This window comes from Schistocerca gregaria, chromosome 4 (assembly GCF_023897955.1).
Source record: "Schistocerca gregaria isolate iqSchGreg1 chromosome 4, iqSchGreg1.2, whole genome shotgun sequence".
In the NCBI taxonomy this organism is placed as follows: domain Eukaryota; kingdom Metazoa; phylum Arthropoda; class Insecta; order Orthoptera; family Acrididae; genus Schistocerca; species Schistocerca gregaria.
In genome coordinates, this window is record NC_064923.1 from 403,288,431 (window position 1) to 403,311,602 (window position 23,172).

Consider the following 23,172-nt stretch of genomic DNA (forward strand, 5'->3'; position numbering starts at 1 on the left):
TGGAATGAAGTTCCTGAATTTACTGCCCTCCAGGAAGCATGTGGCACGCAAAATATTCTCGGGTCTGAGACCTGGCTGAACCCTGAGATAGGAAGTTCTGAAATATTTAGTGAGGGCTGGAACGTGTATCGGAAAGACAGATTAGACATCGTACGAGGTGGTGTCTTCATTGCAGTTGACAAAAATATTTTGTCTACTGAGGTCAAAGTAGAGTCTGATTGTGAAGTTATCTGGACTCGTTTAACAGGGCTAGGAGAAATAAAATTAATTGTTGGGTGTTATTACCAGCCACCAGGTTCCACCGTGACAGTTCTAGAATCATTCAAAGGGAGTCTACACTCTGTCTTGCAGAAGTACCCGGATCATGCTATATTAGTCGGAGGTGACTTCAACCTACCTAGTATAGACTGGGATGTCTATGGATTCATTACATGTGGTACAGACAAGCTGTCGTATGAATTTCTTTTGAACACATTATCCGAAAACTGTCATGAGCAGCTCCATGTATACACTTTCCTCAATGTGTCATGTGCCTGCAACACCACCAGCCAGCACTCAGTCTCACAGTGGATAGTGATCATAATGTTAAGACTCGTCAGTGAATTTTGAAGCTTGACAACTTCAGTAGTTTTTGTATTGGTTAATATGAAGATGATCTTACAGTGACGGCTATGATGTTTTTGTCCCAATAACTGTAATTTTAAATCTGTGATAACTTGTCTGTCTATTTTATAAGTTGCACTTCATAAGCAGAGAAATGCTGCATTTTTAGGGCAGGCAATTATCTGCAGGTTTCAGTTGCCCATGACAGAGATCACTATAGTGGAGTGACATTCATAATTGATGATCAGAAAGCAGGTGTAGCAGTGTATACTTACTGATTATATCCCAGGAGACAGGCATTTTTGATACAGCAACACAAACGTTTGTCTCGTGATATGATAAATGTATCGCTTCCAGCAGTGGTTGTGCTGAGAGGTAGCTAAATGATCACTTTAAGAAATACAGTGCCTGAGTAACCTCAGTATTGTACACATTTGGATCAGCATTGTTCAATTAGACTATTCAACTTGTAGTTAAAGCCTGGCATAGTGGGTTTCTTGAAGTTTCTCTGGCAGATAGAATATTCCATCATCTTTTGGGTTTGTGTGTGAGCCAGTATTTTTTTCTTGTTCTGGGTTTCTTGAAGTTTCTCTGGCAGATAGAATATTCCATCATCTTTTGGGTTTGTGTGTGAGCCAGTATTTTTTTCTTGTTCTGGTATCTCACCTGATAACTTTACAGCCATCGTCAGAAGTGCCAAATATTACTGATTGTCTAGTCCGTAATTTTTATGGATTTACCACCCATTTATGGAAGTCAACGGAATTACTAAAAAATTACAAAACTAGAAATTTTACAACTTGATGTTTTAAAAAAAATCAAAAAAAAGTACTCTTTACATTTTGCAAATCATGTGCTGCTAAAATATTTTATAGATTGTAATGATTTCCATCCTGAGTACATAAGTACATAGTAAACCTGTCAACGAATGATTGTCATCTTGGCTTTCTAAGATAGATTATGCTGAGTGATGACAAAATTTTTTTTTCATTCTGCACTTGTCAGCTTAAAGGATAGAAATAAATTCGCTTTTGAACCTAGTGACACCACAAGGTTCAAGTAATTCAGTCTGTGAGAGAGTGTTTAGTATTGTTATGGTAAACAATACTGAATTTCAGTCTTGTATGAATACAGCAACATTGAGTGCTTTGGTGATCAGTAAAATGAACAATTTGTTGTCAGGAAGAGCATGTTACCAAAATAATTTCAGAAAGTATCAGATTCGGACTGCAGAGAGTGCAACAAGATTACCACTCAAGAGAAAATTACCTTGTCACCTATGAAAATACAGATTCTGTAATATACAAGTATAGGCAGAGCCTGGAAGTGGATGAGTGTTCTGAATATTTTTGTATGAAACACTGAAGGCTGGCCACCCATTTAATACTGCAAGTGGATTTGGTTCCCATGTTGTACTTCTATTTCCACCAAATATTTGAGCAAGATATGTATATAGATTTTGCAATATTTGAAAATTATGGAAATGTTTCTTAAGTGCCCTTGACGTTTATTAAGCTAATTTTTAGCCTTTCCCACATAACCTAATGCATTCATTTACAATTGTTCTTATTCCTGGGAAATCTTCTGTATTTTGGGTTGGGAAGTGTGTGAAATGTAGCACTGAAAGGCCTACATCAGGCTTGTAATTTTTAAAATTTCCCAGACCTCCACTGCCCCCCCCCCCCCCCCCCCCCATTCCCCCACTCGACCCCTACATTTCTAATGTGATTACTGAGAGCCTCTTCTCAAGGTTGACAGCCATCAAGGCTAGTGTTTGGCAAAATTTATACCACTTGATTTAAATACATATGTGTAGAAAATGGCTGTTAGGTTATCTGCCAAAACATCGGAAAAAGATCTAATACTGCACTATCCCAGGTGCATGCCCAAAATGAATTTGTACTTGAGTACTATTTAAAACTCATCTAGTTTGTCTATAGATAAAGAACTGAATGTTTCAATATTTTTTGTTTCTTTATGGCTTTATTGTATTTTTCTAGGAGCTGGAAGAAGCTTTGCTGACTGATGGCGCAGAAGATTCTGGAAGCTCATTACTTCAAGAACTGATTGTTAGGCTGTTGTGTGGCTGTTTAGGGAACAATGACATTTCAACTTTTAACTACCAGATGTTTTTGAGACGTCTGTTCCGACAAAAGTGTCAGGTAAAATTTTGATATATTTCCTAAGATGGTATCTGTTCTTTCAGACATGTCCCGGTCGGGGCACACATTTTCATCTGTCCCCGTTGACGTATGTCAATGCCTGTAAGCAGCTAAGGGTGTTCATTTCAATGTAAAATTATGATGTTTGCTGTCCATTTTATACCTGTTTTTACTTAGTATTCTCTGTTTTATAATGTGTGTTATTCATTTAATCTCAACAGTAGTAGAAGTAGAAGTAGTAGTAGTAGAAGGAGTAGTAGAACATCGCCTGGCAATACTACTGAACAATTGTAGCTGCAACACACACACACACACACACACACACACACACACACACACACACACTCTCTCTCTCTCTCTCTCTCTCTCTCTCTCTCTCCCCTTGTCCTTGTTGCTGTCAGAGTATATGGGAAAGCCGTGAGAATAATCCTGCTGTCGTACAAAATCACCCTCCAGACCATTAACTCCAGGTGTAGGTTCAGTGTGTAAGGCACTTGTGATGTAAGGGAGGTGCAAGTAATGTGGATTATTTCAAGGTGTGTTGCTGGCAGATACTTTCACCAGCAACACTTCACGGGTCGAAGTTCGCACCTCCACTGTCTGTTGTTACGCTTACCACTGAAACAGTCTAATTGTTTAGTGTATTGCTTCTCCTTTTAACATAACGGTATTTACCTCTTCTTTCTTGAAGAGAAGGGAATATCCCCCATCACCATGATAAAGAATGCAGTAAAATACAATCATGATCAAAGTTGCCTTTGTTTTAGAAGATTGCAGGTTGTCGTGCTTCCAGGTAAACTTTCCAGAAGGAATATTTTAGAAATGAAAGAAACTGCCTTCCTTTCCACAAGAGAATTATTATTTAAAAAAAAAAAAAAAAAAAAAAAAAACCTTTTAAATCACACGTCCATCCAGAATCACAGGCGGGAAAAGACAGACAGTTGAAGAGTAAAGAAATGGATATAAGCTAAAGACACATAAGAATGGACATTTTTTTCTTTCCGTGTGTGTCTCCCTTCAGCACATGCATGATTGCATCTTTGTCCTGCACAGTGTTCAGATACTTAATAAATGACATATACTTATGGATAAACCAAAATAAAATCCATCACAGTTGCACCCCTACCATATACTGGTGTTGTCCAAGGGCACTGGATGACAGTATACAGAAGTGGTGCCTTTAAAAAAATATAACATAAATAGTCAAATTTCATATGAAAATAACACTTAACTTAAGTTTTGGCCTTGCTGTGGATCAAATCCCTGTATTTGTGGCCAATGTTATATCTTATTTATCTGTAGCACTTGTCAGCTTTATTTATATTACATTTAATGTACATACAACCTACAAAACTTCCCAAGTTTAGTTTATGGGAGATCATAACTTGACAAAGGGCATGTTTGAATTAGATTCGGTTGCTCCATTTATTGAGATGTAAGCACCACCTTTAGTTTGTGCGGCCACATCTCCATACGTTTAGCAGTGTTTGTTGTGCGCATTCCTTGCAGTACCATCAGTGCAACTATGGAGAACAGTTCAGCCTCAGGTCTATAACATTGTAGACGACAACAAACTGGACATCGTGATAGTGTCCAGAGGACAGTTTTGTAGGATAAGTGCACATTGATGTGCATCTGGGTAAAAAGTTTGACGCTGTGACAGAGAAGCCATAAAGTTCTGACCATGGTTATGTAGATCATGTTATCCATCACATATTTCGGTGCGCAAAAGACCCTCGCGTATCGAGAGCTCACCATATTCCAGGTAAGTCCATAAATTACTTGCTTTAATTCCTCCTCCGTTGTAAAGTTAGGCATCCAACAACACCACAAAAGGTAGTTACATTGTTTTCTTCATTGTAGCTACACGTAAATTTGACCACTGCTTCAAATGAGTGTGTATTGTACTTCAGTGTACTTAATTTATACTTTTCTCTGCGGGATACAGCTCCTGTATATTATAATATGTAGAGGTATAGCTATTATGCTACGAAGGTTGTATCAAATGTTTGTGAAAGGACATTCAGATCTCATGATGTAATTGTGTGCTGAACACCTGTATTTGTTGTTCATATCTGTTACTTGCATTCTTCACTGTATGGTGTGGCCTCTTGTTTTTATCCTTTGATAGTACAGGACCTTGACTTCATTATTTGTGATGCACTATAACTTCTTTATAGTCACACACAACATTCACATTATCACAGTCATACACACATTCATGTATAAATAATTACTCATATTTCAGTGTGGCCATTTCTTTTGGCACCAGCTGCCTGAGTCCTCTTTCTTCTCACCTTGTCACTCATGGTTATATGATCCTTTCCGTAGGTGCTCATGATAGTAGCACACAATCAGCTGACCAGCTATGTGGTTTGATGTACTCTTTCCTAGATCCTAGGCCATAACAATCTGTCATTTGTCAAAGTCGTATGTGTCAGCAAAGTTCCCCATTTATTGCCTGTATTGTCACTAGAATAGTGCCCCATTCACCTATGCTCCACTTATATATTTTCCTCATGAGTCGTTCCTGGAGTGCCAGCAAGCAGGATTCAGTCTCACTGTGGACCAAGTTCGCAATGTTATGCTGCATCATTGTATTTATACTCCAGATCAGTCGCCATTGTGACTAACCATCATTCATAAAGGTGATTGGCAATATGGGCATTGAAGCTTCAAGTATCAAGTATATGTCACAGTAGTATCAAAAATGGACGCAAACACAAGGAAGCAGACTGCTTTTTTGTGGAAATCATTGGGGGAACCTTTACTAACACACATTGCTGTTGAAGAAAGGAAAAGAGTCACCATTGCTGAAGACCGTATAGACTTTAGAGAGGAAAGGATGTTCCAAATGAGAATTCTAATTAATATCTGGAACATAGCATGAAACATGAAAACAGGCTCATTTACAGTCACCAAGTGAGGTAGTGCCAATGATTAGTACACTGGACCTGCATTTGAGAGCGCCCCCCCCCCCCCCCTCCCCCAGAGGCTACAGTGCTACTTCGCTTTCCGTGCTGCAAGTCTGTCTTTCATCTCTACCTTTCAGTTGGTTGGTCTTGGTGCCAGTTGTGTTTGGATTTGATTTGTGTTTTGGTCACTTGTTTTCTTAAAGGCCCGCCTTCTACAACTTTTCCTTATTAATTATTGGTCCCCTTCTTGGTGTTGACTTGAGCTACTTCTTTTCTAAATTATAGAGAAATGCAGATTGTGCAGGGAAGGTCACCCAGCATGGTGTATATTCCATCTTTGTACCTTTCTCTCTTTGCACTCTTCTTTCTTGCAACCACACTATGCTAAGAGCACAGCAGAATAGACCCTCTTTGTGTGTGTGTGTGGGGGGGGGGGGGGGGGGGGTGTCCATAATGCAAGCCAAGGAGTATGTGTCCATCACGGCTGGGGCACAGGCAACAATTTGCTGATCAGGTAAACATTGCTGTGGCTGGGTGACACCAGTTGGGTAGTGTCCCCTTTCAGAGTGGGTAGTACTACGGCAGAAGATTTGCAAGTTAAGTGAATTAAACTTTCTTAAGCTGGTGAGTACACAGCCTCAGCAGTCTCTTCTGAAGTTAAGAGAGAGGTAAAACCCTAAAATATTCCCATTCGTGGCTGCCTCAAGGGAGGAATATAGGGCTGAGAGACAAGGTGAGAAATACACGCTCCAATACTTGCTTTGTTGTAGAATGGGTTCTGGAACGTTCATCTTGGCCCTTTAAGGTGATTTGTTGCCTTAGAAGGTCAATGTGATGATATACTGCTTTGATGTCAAGCCATATATTCCTCCTCCCATGCGATGCTACAAAAGCATTGGATTTGGACACATCTTTGTGTTGGAGGGCCAGCCCTGTCTGTAATGATTTTGCTGTCCTTTGCACGCAAACTCTCCTTGTTCCCTAGGTTGTACCATTTTCAGACCCAAAATGAAAATCCTGTAAAATAAAACCCTTGACTGCTTCGTATATGAAGATGCCAAGAAGAAATACAAATGTACACAGCCTTTTGTGTATGAGAATGACATATGCTGCTGCTACAACGTCATCCTCTTTAGTGACTGTGCCATTGCCCTCATTGTCTTTTATGTCAGGCCCACAGGCCACACAACTACATGTGCTTGCCAGGTGGTTGAAAGTCCTACTGCCTCCCTCACACCCCCTTTCGGTTCATCGACTCCCTATTGGCGAGGACATCAGTCCTCAACACCCAACTGGAGAAGCAAAGCCCTCCTCTGGTACCCCTTACAAGAAAGGCCTCCTTCAGGACACTCCTTTCCCAGGACTCCGTTGACCAGGAACAGGAAGCCAGCTGGTAGCTGAAAGAGCCACAGGTTGCAGGTAGTAGGACTTCCCATTCCTCCTCTGTCCCAGAATCTGAGGCAAACAAGTCCTCACAGAAGTCTAAATCATCTAAGAGCAAGTAATAATCCTCTAAAAAGCAGGAAATTTTGATGATACTCGTTCTGTCAGAACCCACTTTTTCTGCCTCTGCATCTGATGCAGCATTCCTGGTGGCCCCAGTGGCCCCAGATCTCCCCAAGCACTCTGATTCGAAACAAATGTGTATTAATTGTATATCTTCACAACAGAGGCAGCAGGTGGCATGGAGATGTGAGACATGATCTGCCTCCTCAGTCCCTTCATGGCCCCACAGAATATTGATAGCATGATCCTCCAGTGGAACTGTAGTGTACTTTAGTGTACGTCTCCCATTTTTTCACATTGCCCTCCAGAAAACTTGATTCCCAGCAATGTGGACCCCTACCATCCATGGCTATTTTAAAAATCCCACTGACTGTGAAAGAGCATAGGATGGTAATTGCAGTTACATTGTGGACTCTGTCTACTGTAGAAACACAGCACTCAACATGACTTTGGGGGCTGTGGATGTTAGTGCAGAGCCACCTCTGAAATTTACCATCTGTAATGTGTATCTCCCTCCCAACAATGAAGTGTCTCAGAACACGTTATCTGCATTGTGTTCTCAGATCCCCCTACACTTCCTAATACTGGGTGACTTAAATGCCCATAACCCTTTGTAGGGTGGACACTGGTCATGATAAAGCTGTCGAAAACTTGCTGGCACAGCTCTATTCTTGCCTTTTAAATACTGGTGTTCCCACCCACTACAGTGTGTCATATCTACATCTACATCTACATCCATACTCCGCAAGCCACCTGACGGTATGTGGCGGAGGGTACCCTGAGTACCTCTAGCGGTTCTCCCTTCTATTCCAGTCTCGTATTGTACGTGGAAAGAAGGATTGTCGGTATGCTTCTGTGTGGGCTCTAATCTCTCTGATTTTATCCTCATGGTCTCTTCGCGAGATATACGTAGGAGGGAGCAATATACTGCTTGACTCTTCGGTGAAGGTATGTTCTCGAAACTTTAACAAAAGCCCGTACCGAGCTACTGAGCGTCTCTCCTGCAGAGTCTTCCACTGGAGTTTATCTATCATCTCCGTAACGCTTTCGCGATTACTAAATGATCCTGTAACGAAGCGCGCTGCTCTCCGTTGGATCTTCTCTATCTCCTCCATCAACCCCATCTGGTGCGGATCCCACACTGCTGAGCAGTATTCAAGCAGTGGGCGAACAAGTGTACTGTAACCTACTTCCTTTGTTGTTGGATTGCATTTCCTTAGGATTCTTCCAATGAATCTCAGTCTGGCATCTGCTTTACCGACGATCAACTTTATATGATCATTCCATTTTAAATCACTCCTAATGCATACTCCCAGATAATTTATGGAATTAACTGCTTCCAGTTGCTGACCTGCTATTTTGTAGCTAAATGATAAGGGACCTATCTTTCTATGTATTCGCATCACATTACACTTGTCTACATTGAGATTCATTTGCCATTCTGTGCACCATGTGTCAATTCGCTGCAGATCCTCCTGCATTTCAGTACAATTTTTCACTGTTGCAACCTCTCGATACACCACAGCATCATCTGCAAAAAGCCTCAGTGAACTTCCGATGTCATCCACCAGGTCATTTATGTATATTGTGAATAGAAACGGTCCTATGACACTCCCCTGCGGCACACCTGAAATCACTCTTACTTCGGAAGACTTCTCTCCATTGAGAATGACATGCTGCGTTCTGTTATCTAGGAACTCCTCAATCCAATCACACAATTGATCTGATAGTCCATATGCTCTTACTTTGTTCATTAAACGACTGTGGGGAACTGTGTCAAACGCCTTGCGGAAGTCAAGAAACACGGCATCTACCTGTGAACCCGTGTCTAAGGCCCTCTGAGTCTCGTGGACGAATAGCTCGAGCTGGGTTTCACACGACCGTCTTTTTCGAAACCCATGCTGATTCCTACAGAGTAGATTTCTAGTCTCCAGAAAAGACATTATACTCGAACATAATACGTGTTCCAAAATTCTACAACTGATCGACGTTAGAGATATAGGTCTATAGTTCTGCACATCTGTTCGACGTCCCTTCTTGAAAACGGGGATGACCTGTGCCCTTTTCCAATCCTTTGGAACGATTCGCTCTTCTAGAGACCTACGGTACACCGCTGCAAGAAGGGGGGCAAGTTCCTTCGCGTACTCTGTGTGAAATTGAACTGGTATCCCATCAGGACCAGCGGCCTTTCCTCTTTTGAGCGATTTTAATTGTTTCTCTATCCCTCTGTCGTCTATTTCGATATCTACCATTTTGTCAACTGTGCGACAATCTAGAGAAGGAAGCACAGTGCAGTCTTCCTCTGTGAAACAGCTTTGGAAAATGACATTTAGTATTTCGGCCTTTAGTCTGTCATCCTCTGTTTCAGTACCATTTTGGTCACAGAGTGTCTGGACATTTTGTTTTGATCCACCTACTGCTTTGACATAGGACCAAAATTTCTTAGGATTTTCTGCCAAGTCAGTACATAGAACTTTACTTTCGAATTCATTGAAAGCCAATCGCATAGCCCTCCTCACACTACATTTCGCTTCGCGTAATTTTTGTTTGTCTGCAAGGCTTTGGCTATGTTTATGTTTGCTGTGAAGTTCCCTTTGCTTCCGCAGCAGTTTTCTAACTCGGTTGTTGTACCATGGTGGCTCTTTCCCATCTCTTACAATCTTGCTTGGCACATACTCATCTAACGCACATTGTACCATGGTTTTGAACTTTGTCCACTGATCTTCAACACTATCTGTATTTGAGACAAAACTTTTGTGTTGAGCCGTCAGGTACTCTGTAATCTGCTTTTTGTCACTTTTGCTAAACAGAAAAATCTTCCTACCTTTTTTAATATTTCTATTTACGGCTGAAATCATCGATGCAGTAACCGCTTTATGATCGCTGATTCCCTGTTCTGCATTAACTGATTCAAATAGTTCGGGTCTGTTTGTCACCAGAAGGTCTAATATGTTATCGCCACGAGTCGGTTTTCTGTTTAACTGCTCAAGGTAGTTTTCAGATAAAGCACTTAAAAATATTTCACTGGATTCTTTGTCCCTGCCACCCATTATGAACGTTTGAGTCTCCCAGTCTATATCCGGCAAATCAAAATTTCCACCCAGAACTATAACATGGTGGGGAAATCTACTCGAAATATTTTCCAAATTATTCTTCAGGTCCCCCCTGCGGGTTCGGGGGTACGAATAGGCCCGCGGTATTCCTGCCTGTCGTAAGAGGCGACTAAAAGGAGTCTTCAAAGTTTCGGCCTTATGTGATGGTCCCCACTTGGGTTTGACCTGCCATTTTCAAAATTTCCGTTGTTAGTGCGTGCCATTTGGGGAAGGACGCCTTACGTGGTGTTTTTCTATTGGTCCATCGTGCACCTCCATCTTGCATGCTATCTATTGTCGTGTGGAGGGATTTACACCCCATGTCTTCTGGGTTGCCTCCTCGTCTTGTGCGCAATCCCCTTCTTAGCGCCAACGGCAACTGTGGACCCTTTCAACACCTAAAATCCAGCACGGTAGCCAGTCCGTTGTGGTGGGGTCGTCATGTACCCTCTTGGTGGTAGCCCCCTGACCACGCAGGGATCGCACTACAGATGCCAGAGCTGTTTCCTCCCCATGCATGCCAAGGAGTATGTGCCCATCTTGTCTGGGGCACGGGGACTCCGGGCAATGGGATATCGGCCAGGTACCCGTTGCTTTGGCTGGGTGGCGCCCTTGGGGAGAGCCCTCGTTCGGAGTAGGTGGCATCTGGGCGGATGTGGCGCAATGAAGCGCAATAAATCTCACCAAGCTGGTGGTCGCACTGCCACCAGCGTCTCTAAGCGAGGCAAAATTGAATTCGATGCTGCACAATATGATCCTCAGTCGTTCCCCTCGTTGGCTGCGCCATGGGAGGGACGCAGATCTAGTGCCAAGCAGGAGCCTTATGTACCACAATACCTTGTCTGCAGCAGGACTGATGGTGACTCCTTTCTTTCGACAAAGCCTATGTTTTTTGTGGAACACCTGGAGGATAAGTTTGTGGAAGTGGCGGGTTTGTCTAAAATGAGGAATGGGTCCATCCTCCTCAAGACGTCCTCCCCAGCCCAGTCACGGGCGTTGCTCTTGTGTGATAAGCTGGGAGACGTCCCTGTTACCGTCACTCCCCACAGTAGCTTAAATATGGTCCAGGGGATTATTTACCATCGCGACCTCTTGTTACAGTCCGATGACGAGCTGAGAGCTGACTTGGAACGACGTGGTGTGCATTTTGTCCGTCGTGTGCACAGAGGACCCAAAGACCAACAGGGTGGCCACCGGTGCCTTTATCTTGGCCTTCGAGGGTGCTGTATTGCCTGAGAAGGTCAAGGTAATGGTTTACCGTTGTGACGTCAAGCCATACGTCCCTCCCCCGATGCGGTGCTTCCAGTGCTGGAAGTTTGGGCATATGTCCTCCCGTTGCCCATCCAGCGCCACATGTCGAGATTGCGGACGCCCCTCTCATCCCGATTCTCTATGTGCGCCTCCGCCTGTCTGTGTCAACTGTGGGGAACACCACTCTCCATGCTCGCCGGACTGCCCTGTTCTTCATAAGGAGCGGAAGATTATGGAATTTAAGACCCTGGACCGGCTTACTTATCGCGAGGCAAAACTGAAATTTGAAAGGTTGCATCCTGTCCCTCTTCAAACTTCTTATGCTGCAGCTACGTTATCGTCGCCCTCGCGGGCGGCAGTTGTCGCCTCCTCTGTGCCGCCTTCAGTTGGCCCTCGGGGCCGTCCATCTCTGTCTGCCTCCCTCGTGTCTGGGGGCAAGCCTTCCTCTGTTGCCCCCTTAGCAGTTCCCCCACACATGCTTCAGGAGTGACATCTGCTCCAAAACCAGGGGGCTTGATCCCTCCCCCTTCTCTGCCGGCGTCGTCTCCGCCGGCGTCGTCTCTGCCGGCTCCTCTCTCGCGGAAGGGGTCCCTCGGGGCCCTCCCTTCTTCCGTTTCTTCTGCTACCCCGCCGGATGTCAGCCAGTGGCTGAAGGTTCATCCCCCTGCTTTTCGTAGGGCTTCTGCGTCGTCGTCAGCCTCCGACGCTCCTTCAGAGAAACTCTCCCAGCCCTCTAAGCCAAAGGACAGACGCGAGAAGAAGGACTGGAACGTGTCCAAGAAGAAGGACGCTCCGGCAGTTTCAGTACCGCCTGCTGTCAATAGCTCTGGCTCTGGGGATGCGGTGGAGATCCTCTCCTCTGCCGCGGATCTCGCCCTCACGGAACCCTCGGGGACCTCTCCTATGGACACAGCTGACTCTCGCTCAGTGGCGGCCGTTGACTCTGCGGCGCCGTCTGCCTCTTAGTCGCCATCACGCCCTCCCAGTCCCTTCCTGCTTCCATTCTCCAGTGGAATTGCGGCGGTTATTTCCGCCACCTGCCTGAGCTCCGGATGCTTCTGAGTGTTTCCCCTGTTCTGTGCATTGCTCTTCAGGAAACTTGGTTTCCAGCAATGCGGACCCCTGCCCTTCGCGGTTATCGGGGATACTATAAGAACCGCGCTGACTGTCAACGAGCTTCAGGTGGAGTTTGCCTCTTTGTTCACCACTCTGTCTGTAGCTCACCAGTACCCCTTCTGACGCCTTTAGAGGCAGTCGCTGTCAGGATTGAGCTCTCGCCGGCTATTACTGTTTGCTCTGTTTACGTTCCTCCGTATGGGCAACTCCCCCGACATGTCTTGGCTGCGCTGCTGGCTCAACTCCCGCCGCCATTGCTGCTTGTGGGCGATTTCAATGCCCACAACCCTCTATGGGGTGGGACTGTCTCCGATGACCGCGGTCGCGCTGTGGAGCATGTGTTGGCTCAGCTCGACCTTAGCCTCTTGAACACCGGTGCTCCCACGCATTTCAGTGTGGCCCATGGCTCGTTCTCGGCCATCGATCTCTCTCTTTGCAGCCCCGGACTTGTCCCATCCCTTCACTGGAGAGTGCATCCTGATCTGTGTGGTAGTGACCATTTTCCCATCTATTTGTCACTGCCCCAGTGTCATTCTTCTGGGCGCCTGCCCCGCTGGGCTCTCAACAGGGCTGACTGGCCGGCTTTTACTTCTGCTGCCACCATTGCTTCTCTCCCACAGGGTGACATTGACGAGGTGGTCCGTGTCTTGACCTCGTCAATTATTTCTGCGGCCGAGACTGCCATCCCTCGCTCTTCTGGACTCCCTCGGAGGAAGTCTGTCCCCTGGTGGTCGCCGGAGATTGCTGAGGCTATTCGCAACCGTAGGCGGGCTCTCCAGCGTCATAAGCGGCACCCGTCTCTGGAGACCCTCATCGCCTTTAAGAAGCTCCGTGCCTTGGCCCGTCGTCTTATTGCACGGCGTAAGCAGGAATGCTGGGAGAGGTACATTTTATCCTTGGGCTCCCGTGTCTCCCCGTCGCTCGTGTGGTCCCGCATCCGGCGGATTTATGGATACCAGGCCCCTATGGGTGTCCCTGGAATCTCCCTGGACGGCGCTGTCTGCACGGACGCTGCCACCATTGCTGACCACCTTGCCACGCACTTTGCTACGAGCTCTGCGACTGCCACTTACCCTCCTGCCTTTCGCTCTCTAAAGGAGCGCGCCGAGCGGACGCCGTTATCGTTCCACACACGTCGTTCTGAAACATACAATGCTCCTTTCAGCGAGAGGGAATTCCTCGCTGCCCTCGCCTATTGCCCTGATACAGCGCCAGGACCGGACTGCATCCACGCGCAGATGCTGAAGCATCTCTCCAGGGACTGCCAGAGACACATCCTCACCATCTTTAACCGCATTTGGAGCGAGGGCGTGTTCCCGTCGCAATGGCGAGAGGGTGTTATCGTTCCCATCTTGAAGCCCGGTGCGGACCCTCTGGCGGTGGACGGCTATCGTCCCATTATACTAACCAACGTTTTGTGCAAATTGCTCGAACGTATGGTGGGGCGGCGTTTGTGTTGGGTCCTTGAGTCGCGCGGTCTCCTCGCTCCATCCCAGGGTGGCTTCCGTCAGGGCCGGTCTGCTGCGGACAATTTGGTGCGGCTGGAATCTGCTATCCGTACGGCCTTTTCCCGCCGTCAGCATCTCGTTGCTGTATTTTTTGATCTGCGGAAGGCATATGACACAACATGGAGGCATCACATCCTTGCTACGTTGCGCGAGTGGGGTCTTCGTGGTCAGCTCCCAGCTTTTCTTCAAAACTTTTTATTGCGCCGCTCTTTCCGGGTGCAAGTCGGTGCCGCCTCTAGTTCATCTTATATACAGGAAAATGGGGTCCCGCAGGGCTCGGTGTTGAGCGTTTCCTTATTTCTAGTGGCCATTAATGGTCTGGCTGCAGCCGTGGGGTCGTCGGTGTCTCCTTCTTTGTATGCCGACGACTTCTGCATCTCATTTAGCTCAACGACTACGGGAGTCGCCGAACGCAGGCTGCAAGCAGCCGTTCGCAAGGCGGCATCATGGGCTCTGACTCATGGATTTCAGTTCTCTGCGGCCAAGACTCGAGTTATGCACTTCTGCAGGCGTCGGACGGTCCACCCTCATCCGGAACTTTACCTCGACGGTCACCTACTTGAAGTGGTGGACACTAGCCGCTTCTTAGGACTTGTCTTTGATGCCCGGCTCACGTGGGTTCCTCATATTACTCAGCTGAAGCAAAAGTGCTGGCAGCACCTCAACGCCCTCCGCTGCCTGAGCCATGCGTCTTGGGGTGCAGATCGCAGCACGCTGTTGCGATTGTACAGAGCCCTTGTGCAGTCCAGGCTTGATTATGGGAGCCTGGCCTATGGGTCTGCATCACCCTCAGTGTTGACGTTGTTGGACCCCATACACCACTGTGGGGTTCGGCTTGCAACTGGCGCTTTCCGTACGAGCCCCGTGGATAGTCTGCTGGTGGAGGCCGGGGTTCCCCCGCTGCGGATTCGCCGCCACCGACTGCTCGCCGACTATGCTGTCCACGTGCATTGCTCACTGGGCCATCCCAATCATCGCCTGCTTTTCCCTGCCAGGGTTCTCCCTCTGCCCGACCGGCGACCTAGGTCTGGGCTTTCCATTGCTGTCCGCGTCCAGTCCCTGCTGTCTGAACTGGGGTCGTTCCCTCTTCTGCCGCCCTTCCGGGCCTGTGCACCCACGCCTCCCTGGTGTATGACCCGTCCGTCCGTCCGTCCGCCTGGACTTGGCACGGGAACCCAAGGATTCGGTTCCGCATGTGGCCCTCCGTCACCGTTTTCTTGCGCTCGTCGCCTCATTTTCAGGCTGTGAGCCTGTCTACACTGATGGTTCCCTGGTGGATGGTCGTCCTGCCTACGCTTTTGCTCACGCTGCCCATGTTGAACAGCGCTCCTTGCCGGCTGGCTGCAGTATTTTTACTGCAGAGCTGGTGGCCATATTGCGCGCTCTTGAGCATATGCGTTCCTGCTCAGGTACGTCCATCGTCATCTGCAGTGACTCCCTGAGCAGCCTCCAGGCTATCGACCGCTGCTATACCTCTTCTCCTCTGGTATCCTTTATTCAGGAGTCTGTTTTTGCCATTACCCGCTCTGGTCGTTCGGTGGTCTTTGTTTGAACGCCAGGTCACGTTGGCATCCCGGGGAATGAACGTGTCAACAGGCTGGCCAAAGGGGTTGTCGACGCCCCCACTTTGGCAATCAGCCTCCCGGCTCGTGATTTGCAGCTGGCGTTGCGCCATAAGGTGCTTCAGATGTGGCGTGACGAGTGGCGTAGCCTGACTTCTCCGAATAAACTGCGGGCTGTTAAGGAGACGACCGATGTGTGGCAGTCCTCCCTGCGGGCTTCTCGCAGGGACTCTGTCATCCTGTGTCGGCTCCGCATCGGCCATACCTACCTGACGCACGGACATCTTTTGCGTCAGGAGGATCCCCCCCTGTGTCAGTGTGGGTCCCGGTTGACGGTCGCCCATATTTTGTTGGAGTGTCCCCGCCTGCGCACCCTTCGGCACACTTTTAATCTCCCGGGCACGTTGCCTTTGGTTTTATGCGACGATGCCTCCATGGCTGACGACGTTTTAAATTTTACCCGTGGTAGTCCTTTTTATGGTTCCATTTAGGGGGGACCTGTCCCTTTCCCTTTCTGTGTATCTTGTCCTCGAGTGTCCCATTGGTCGCAGATTTTAATGTGTGTATTCGGGTGGTTGACTCTTTCCCAATTTTTGTTCCCATGGTCAGTCAACCAGTCTCCGACCCTCTTATTTTCTTCCGTTTCTTTCTGTCAAGTGTTCGTCTGTACTCTTCCTGTCTCTAGTGTTCGCTGCCGCATTGGTGTTCTTTCAGTGACTGGGGGGAGGGGCGTCTCCTCCCCCCTTGGGGTTTTACCTGTTCCGTAAATTTTGTTTTGCCGGTTTTTTGGAATGGGGGACTGATGACCTTAGCTGTTTAGTCCCCCTTAAACATCCCAACAACAATATATTCTTCAGGTGCTGAGCCACAACAGCTGCTGAGCCCGGGGGCCTATAGAGACATCCAATTACCATGTCTGAGCCTGCTTTAACTGTGACCTTCACCCAAATCATTTCACAATTCGAATCTCTGTCAATTTCCTTCGATACTATTGCACTTCTTATCGCTATAAACATGCCTCCCCCTTCACTGTCCAGCCTATCTCTGTGGTATACATTCCAACCTGAGTTTAGGATTTCATTACTGTTTACATGTGGTTTCAGCCAACTTTCTGTTCCTAGTACTATATGGGCGTTGTGACCGTTTATTAATGAGAGCAGTTCTGGGACCTTTCTATAGAAGCTCCTGCAGTTTACTATTAGCACATTAATATTGTTATTCCTTGTTGCATTTTGCCTACTCCTGCCTTGCCGCGTCTCAGGAGGCGTCTTGTCGGGCCTAGGGAGGGAATTCTCTAACCTAAAAAGCCCCATGTGCACTCCACACGTACTCCACTACCCTCGTAGCCGCTTCCGGCGTGTAGTGCACGCCTGACCTATTCAGGGGGACCCTACATTTCTCCACCCGATAGCGGAGGTCGAGAAATTTGCACCCCAGCTCTCCGCAGAATCGTCTGAGCCTCTGGTTTAAGCCTTCCACTCGGCTCCAAACCAGAGGACTGCGATCGGTTCTGGGAACGATACTACAAATAGTTAGCTCTGATTTCACCCCGCGAGCGAGGCTTTCCGCCTTCAGCAACTCCGCCAACCGCCTGTACGAACTGAGGATGACCTCTGAACCCAGACAGCAGGAGTCATTGGTGCCGACATGAGCAACAATTTGCAGTCGGATGCACCCAGTGCTCTCTATTGCCGCCGATAGGGCCTCCTTCACATCTCGGATGAGACCCCCTGGCAAGCAGACAGAGTGAACACTGGCCTTCTTCCCCGACCTTTCCGCTATTTCCCTAAGGGGCTCCATCACCCGCCTAACGTTGGAGCTCCCAATAACTAATAAACCCCTCCCCCCGTGTGCCTGCTCGGACCTTGCTGAAGGAGCGGCCACATGTCCACTCACAGGCAGAGCGGGCGATGCCACACGGCCAGCCTCGACATTGACCCTCCGCCTCGCGCGCCGCGAACGCCGCTGAACCCGCCACTCCCCTTGGGGAGAGGGTGGCCCAACCGCGCCCGGTACGCGCGAAGATGTCTCAACAGCAGGGACAGTGGGTGAAGCATGTAACACCTGGGGTGTACCTTGCGACGCACTAGTCTCCCCACTGCAGCTACGCTCCGAGGCAGCAGCCTGAAGACGGCTGACCGCGGCCGTCAACACGCTCAGCTGTTCACGAAGAGTGGCCAGCTCCTCCTGCGTCCGTACACAGCAGCCACACATCCTATCCATCCTAAGAAATCAATTTACTATAGAGTGTTAATCAACTTTTAACTAGACTGCTAATTCACTAAAGGCGGTTGATTATTGACTAAACTGTGATTGCTAACCACTTCTTGTAGAAAACAAGGAAAATAGCACTACCTGTCTCTGGACTGTATTGAAAACAAACACTAGCACTTCTAGCACTATGGCTGACTAAAGGGACTCTCTGACTGTATTCAAAACAAACACGAGATCTATGGAACACTTAATAGCACTCGACTATTAAAGCTTCCTAAAAGCAAAAACACACAGAAGAAGAAGAAGAATATGGGTCTTATTCAGCCAACGACCTTTCCATTTGCATCTCAGGTCTTCTCCATTCCATCCATTGGAGAGTCCATGATGACCTGTGTGACAGTGATCATATGTTGACCATTTTAACCCTTTCTCGGCGACACTCACCTGGACATCCATCCTTCGCAGGTTTGGGCGAAGATTCGATCCCTCTAAGCACACCATTACCTTGTAGTTGTACCTGTTATCTCTGTGAATGGTTACTGAACATCTTGTTTTCATTATCCTTGTGCCTCTGCATCTGAGTATTATCAGGCTGCATTTCGTGTCTTCAAAAAGTGAGTAGGGCAATTTGCTTTACCATTTACTACACTTCACCTGGAGTCGTATACTGTTCAGTGAGTGGGAATTTCTTACCCTAGCCCTTTGCCCTGACTTGTCTCTAAGACCAGACCACATCTACAGCCAAATGATCATTTACCAGTGGACTGCCGACATCACATTCTTGCTATTTCATCTATATCTGGAACAAAGGTAAGATCATCCCAGTACTGAAACCAGGTAAATACTCCCTTGAGGTGGACAGCTGGCTACCAATTACGTTCACTAATGTTCTGTGCAAGTTGCTGGTATATATGGTGAGGAGCCCACAGCTGTGTAGGTACCTTGAGTCTTGAGTTTTTTGGCTCCATCCTTGGATGAATTTCAACAATGCTGTTCTTCTGCTGCTGATTTGGTCTGTCTTGAGTCTGCTATTTGGTCTGCTTCCGCCCTATGTCGCTATCTTGTTGCTGCCTTCTTTGACTTGCATAGGGCTTATAACACCACATGGCATCACCACGTCCTTGTTACCCTCAATGAGTTAGGTCTCTAGGGCCAGCTTCCAATTTTTGTCCAGAACTTTTTTCTTGTCTCACTGTACTTTCTGGGTTCAGGTTGGTGCTTCCCACGGTAACCGCATATACAAGAGACTGTGATCCCACAGGGCTCTGTATTGATTGTACCCCCTTTTCCTAGCGGCTGTCGATGGTCTGGTTGGAGCTGTTGGCTCTACAGTGTCACTCTTCTTGTATGCTGAAAACTTGCTCCTCAACTGTGGGTGTTGCTGAATGCTGACTGCAAGGCGCCATACGAAAGGGCAGTCCTTAGCTCTCTCTACCACCAAGATGTGTTTTGCACTACTGTCCCTGTTGTACCATCCATCCCCAACCAGAACTCTACCTGGAGGACCAAATGCTCAATGTGATAGGGTCTTATCGTGTCCTGGGATTGGTCTTCGATGCCTAGTTGCCATGGCTTCCCCATCTTTGCTAACTTGAGCAAACATATTGGTTGCACCTTTATACTATTTACTGTCTCAATAACTGCAGTTGGGATACAGACCACTCTACACTTTTTGTCTCTGCGAAGCTCTGATCTTGTCATATCTTGTCAATGGGAGCCTAGCTCATGACTCAGCATCGCCTTCATCATTGCATACTCTGGACTTGATACGTGACTGTGGGATCCTACTTGTGACAGGTGCCTTTCGGATAGCCCTGTGAACAGCCTACGTGCAGAGGCTGCTGCTCAGCACGCCCCCCCCCCCCCCCCCCCCCCACACACACACACACCTCCCTTGGGCATCCTGTTTCCTGGTAGGAGATCTACTTCCTGCAGCAGAGGCCAAGGTCGGAAGTCACAATCGCAGATTGCATACAGAGTCTCTGCTCTGAAATCCATCTTTCCAACTATCGCCTCTTGTCCGGGAGAAAACACTTGTGCCCCCATGGTGTGTGCACCATCCTTGGATCTCCGTTGACCTCTCATTTGGTCTGAAAGACTTAGTAGACCCTCTGGTTTTTCACTGCCTGCTGTTCCTGGAAGTCCATGGCACATTTTCAGGCTCAGATGTGTTATACATACAACCTCTGACAAGAAAGTTCAGTGAACGAAGTCAGAACGGTTGATCAGGCAACACTGGCAACCCACAACACTGCACCTGCGTAGCAGCCAGTGTTGACAACCTGCCCCCGCCATATTTAGGTGAGCATTGTGTGTTCCATGTTAGACCTGTTGGGCGAAGTGCTTATCTAGTGTGTTGGTTCTGAACTGAGGACAGGACAATGAATGAGCAAATGATCAATTTAAAGTTTTGTTTTAGGCTTGGCTAGACACCGAAAGAAACACATGCAATGCTGGTACATGTTTATGTGGATCATGCACTGTCTATGAAGTGTGTGTACGAGTGGTTCACTCATTTTCGAGGAGGTGGGGAAAATGGTTCTGGCAATTGCCGTAGTGGATGACCGGCGACTGCCGTCAGTGACGAAAGTGTGGACATTAATCACAAACGACCATCGATTAACTGCTAGCGGATAAACTTAAGATGAACTGTGAATCTGTGCGACAAATCCTTACCCATTAGTTACGGAAGAGGAAAACTTGTTGTCTTGTGCCACATCACTTGACTGACGATCAGAAGCAGCCATGTTTAGAGGCTTCACAGAATTTTGTCAAAGTGGTCGATGTGACACCCTCTTTCTTGAACCATATTGTCACTGAAGATGAAACCTGGTTTCTTCGGTACAACTCTGAAACGGAATGGCAAAGCATGGAATGGCATTCTCACCTCGTCAGAAAAGGGTCAGAGTTGAAAAATCACACATCAAAACAATGCTCATCACCTTTTTTGATAGTCAAGGCATTATCCACAAGGAATTTCTACCAGAGGGTACGACGATGAACGCTGCACAGGCGTTGAAATTTTGACCTGTTTCATGCAACGTCTATACAGTGTACTACCCCAGTAAACACAACAAGATTGCTGATTTTTAGTTCATGATGATGCTTGCCCACACACAGCCAATATCGTCAAACAGTTCCTGGCGAAAAAGGGGGTGGTGCAACTTAAACATCCACCGTACTCGCAGGATCTCAATCCTCCAAACTTCTTCCTATTCCCTCAACTCAAACTTGCTTTGAAAGGGAAGAGATTTGACAATATTCCTGACATCCCACAAAACATGATGCAGCTCTTGAACACCATCTCAAAGGAAGACTTCATGCAAAATTTCCACGATATGTATCGCAGAGCTCAATGGTGCATAGTTATGGGAGGTGACTATTTCTAAGGACAGTAAGGTAATTGTAGTTCATAGTTCATCTACATTAATGTTGCAAGACTATTCACCAAACTTTGTCAGAGGTTGTACTTGGCTCTATGTTCGTTGGATGAACCAGTTTTCATATACCAAGCAAGATGCAGTGAACTATGCTCCCTGCTGAATGGATGTATTGTATTCACTGCAGAATGCGTTGTCATTGCCTGAGACTTCACCCACCTTAGTTCTTACACTGGTGAGTCATTCTTGATTGCCGGTCGCGGTGGTCTAGCGGTTCTAGGCGTAGCGACTGCTACGGTCACAGGTTCGAATCCTGCCTCGGGCATTGATGTGTGTGTGATGTCCTTAGGTTAGTTAGGTTTAAGTAGTTCTAAGTTTTATGACCACAGTAGTTAAGTCCCATAGTTCTCAGAGCCATTTGAACCATTCTTGATTGACAGTGACTCCTTGAGTGGTTTCCTGGTTGGCAGTGTTATTCTCAACACCCATTGGTTGTGACTGTCCAGGATCTCCTGTATGACCTCCACCACTCTGGAGAATTGATCGTTTTTGAATGTTTCCCTGGTTCACGTTGGGATCCCAGGGAATTAACATGCTAACCGATTGGCCAAGTTGACTACCAGGACGCTGACTTTGGAGTTGCTTGTACCAGAACTAGACCTCTGGTCAACTTTGTGCCGACAATTGTTGGAAGCTCGGAGTGCAGATTGGTGTGTCCTGGTTTCTCCGAATAAACTGCGAACCATAGAAAAGACCATCACCATGTGGCAATCTTCTCTTTTGCTTCTTGCAGGGAATCTATTGTCCTCTCTCGGCTTCACATTGGCCACACTTAGCTGACTCACGTTCACATGCTCAGACTTGAGGATCCACCCCACTGTCAAGTGTGGTGCCTGTCTCACAGTGACCCACATCTTACTGGACTGCACTGATTTAAAGAAACTTTGAACTTACTGACATGCTACCTCTACCTCTGCTACTAGGAGACGCCGCCAAAGTGGCTGATTTGATTTTACATTTTATCCGTGAAAGTGGTTTTTACTCCTCTCTGTGATGTAGGGTACATCAGCCTCATTGGCCATTTGAGGGATTTAGAGAGCTGTCCCGTCGACTGCTGTGACCCAAGTGGCCTATGACTACCCTTGCTTGGTGGTCCAGAATGGCTCCTGCCATTTGCATCTTTGTAAATCATCTTATTCTTTAACATCTGTAGCTGGTTGACAGACTCGTCGTCATTCTTTTCTTCCCTAGGATTTTTATATCTCGTCCATGTAACTAGTTTCTTCTGGTCATGGAGGATGTGGAAGCAATGGTAGGATGCAAGGGGTGTCTTTCTGGGTGCATAATACGTTCCAGCTGCTTTCTGGTTGGGGCAAAAATCCCACCTTCACCCTTTTACCCCTCTCTCACTTCTGCTAGCATCCATCTTTTGGCTTTCCTGATTCTCAGATACAGTTGAGTCCATTGGGATTTTTCTTGTGTGTCCTTCCTCTATGGACAGACAAAAGATTAAGGGGGGCAGATGACCTCATAGTTTTGTCTCATCGGTAGGATGATGGTTCAAATCTGTGTCCAAATTTTTGTTTTCCGTGTTTTCTCTAAGTTTCACAAGGCAATTGCTGGGAAATTTCCTTTGAAAAGGGCATGGCCGATTTCCTTGCCCATCATTTCGTAATCCATACATGCGCTCCGTCTCTAATGTCCTTGCTTTTGACTGGACATTATGCTCCAATCCTCCTTCCTTCCTTTTTTTTTAATGAATAGCTGCACTGAAGTATTTTGGTGAATCTTCGGCATCAGGTCATACGGAATTCGCATTTACATTAGTAGAGTTAGAATCATGTATCATGGCCACGTGTTGAC

The 23,172-nt window shown here is 47.0% G+C and overlaps 1 protein-coding gene across 2 annotated transcripts in view; it reads left to right on the forward strand.

Moving 5' to 3' along the window:
• Nucleotides 1-23,172, forward strand: part of LOC126267507 (mucin-12-like) — a 278,640-nt gene that overhangs the window by 25,692 nt on the left and 229,776 nt on the right. For both annotated transcript variants that reach the window (XM_049972804.1, XM_049972806.1), the window contains exon 3: nucleotides 2,604-2,765. In XM_049972804.1, coding sequence (XP_049828761.1) covers nucleotides 2,604-2,765 — 162 coding nt within the window. The remainder of the gene's footprint in view (nucleotides 1-2,603; nucleotides 2,766-23,172) is intronic.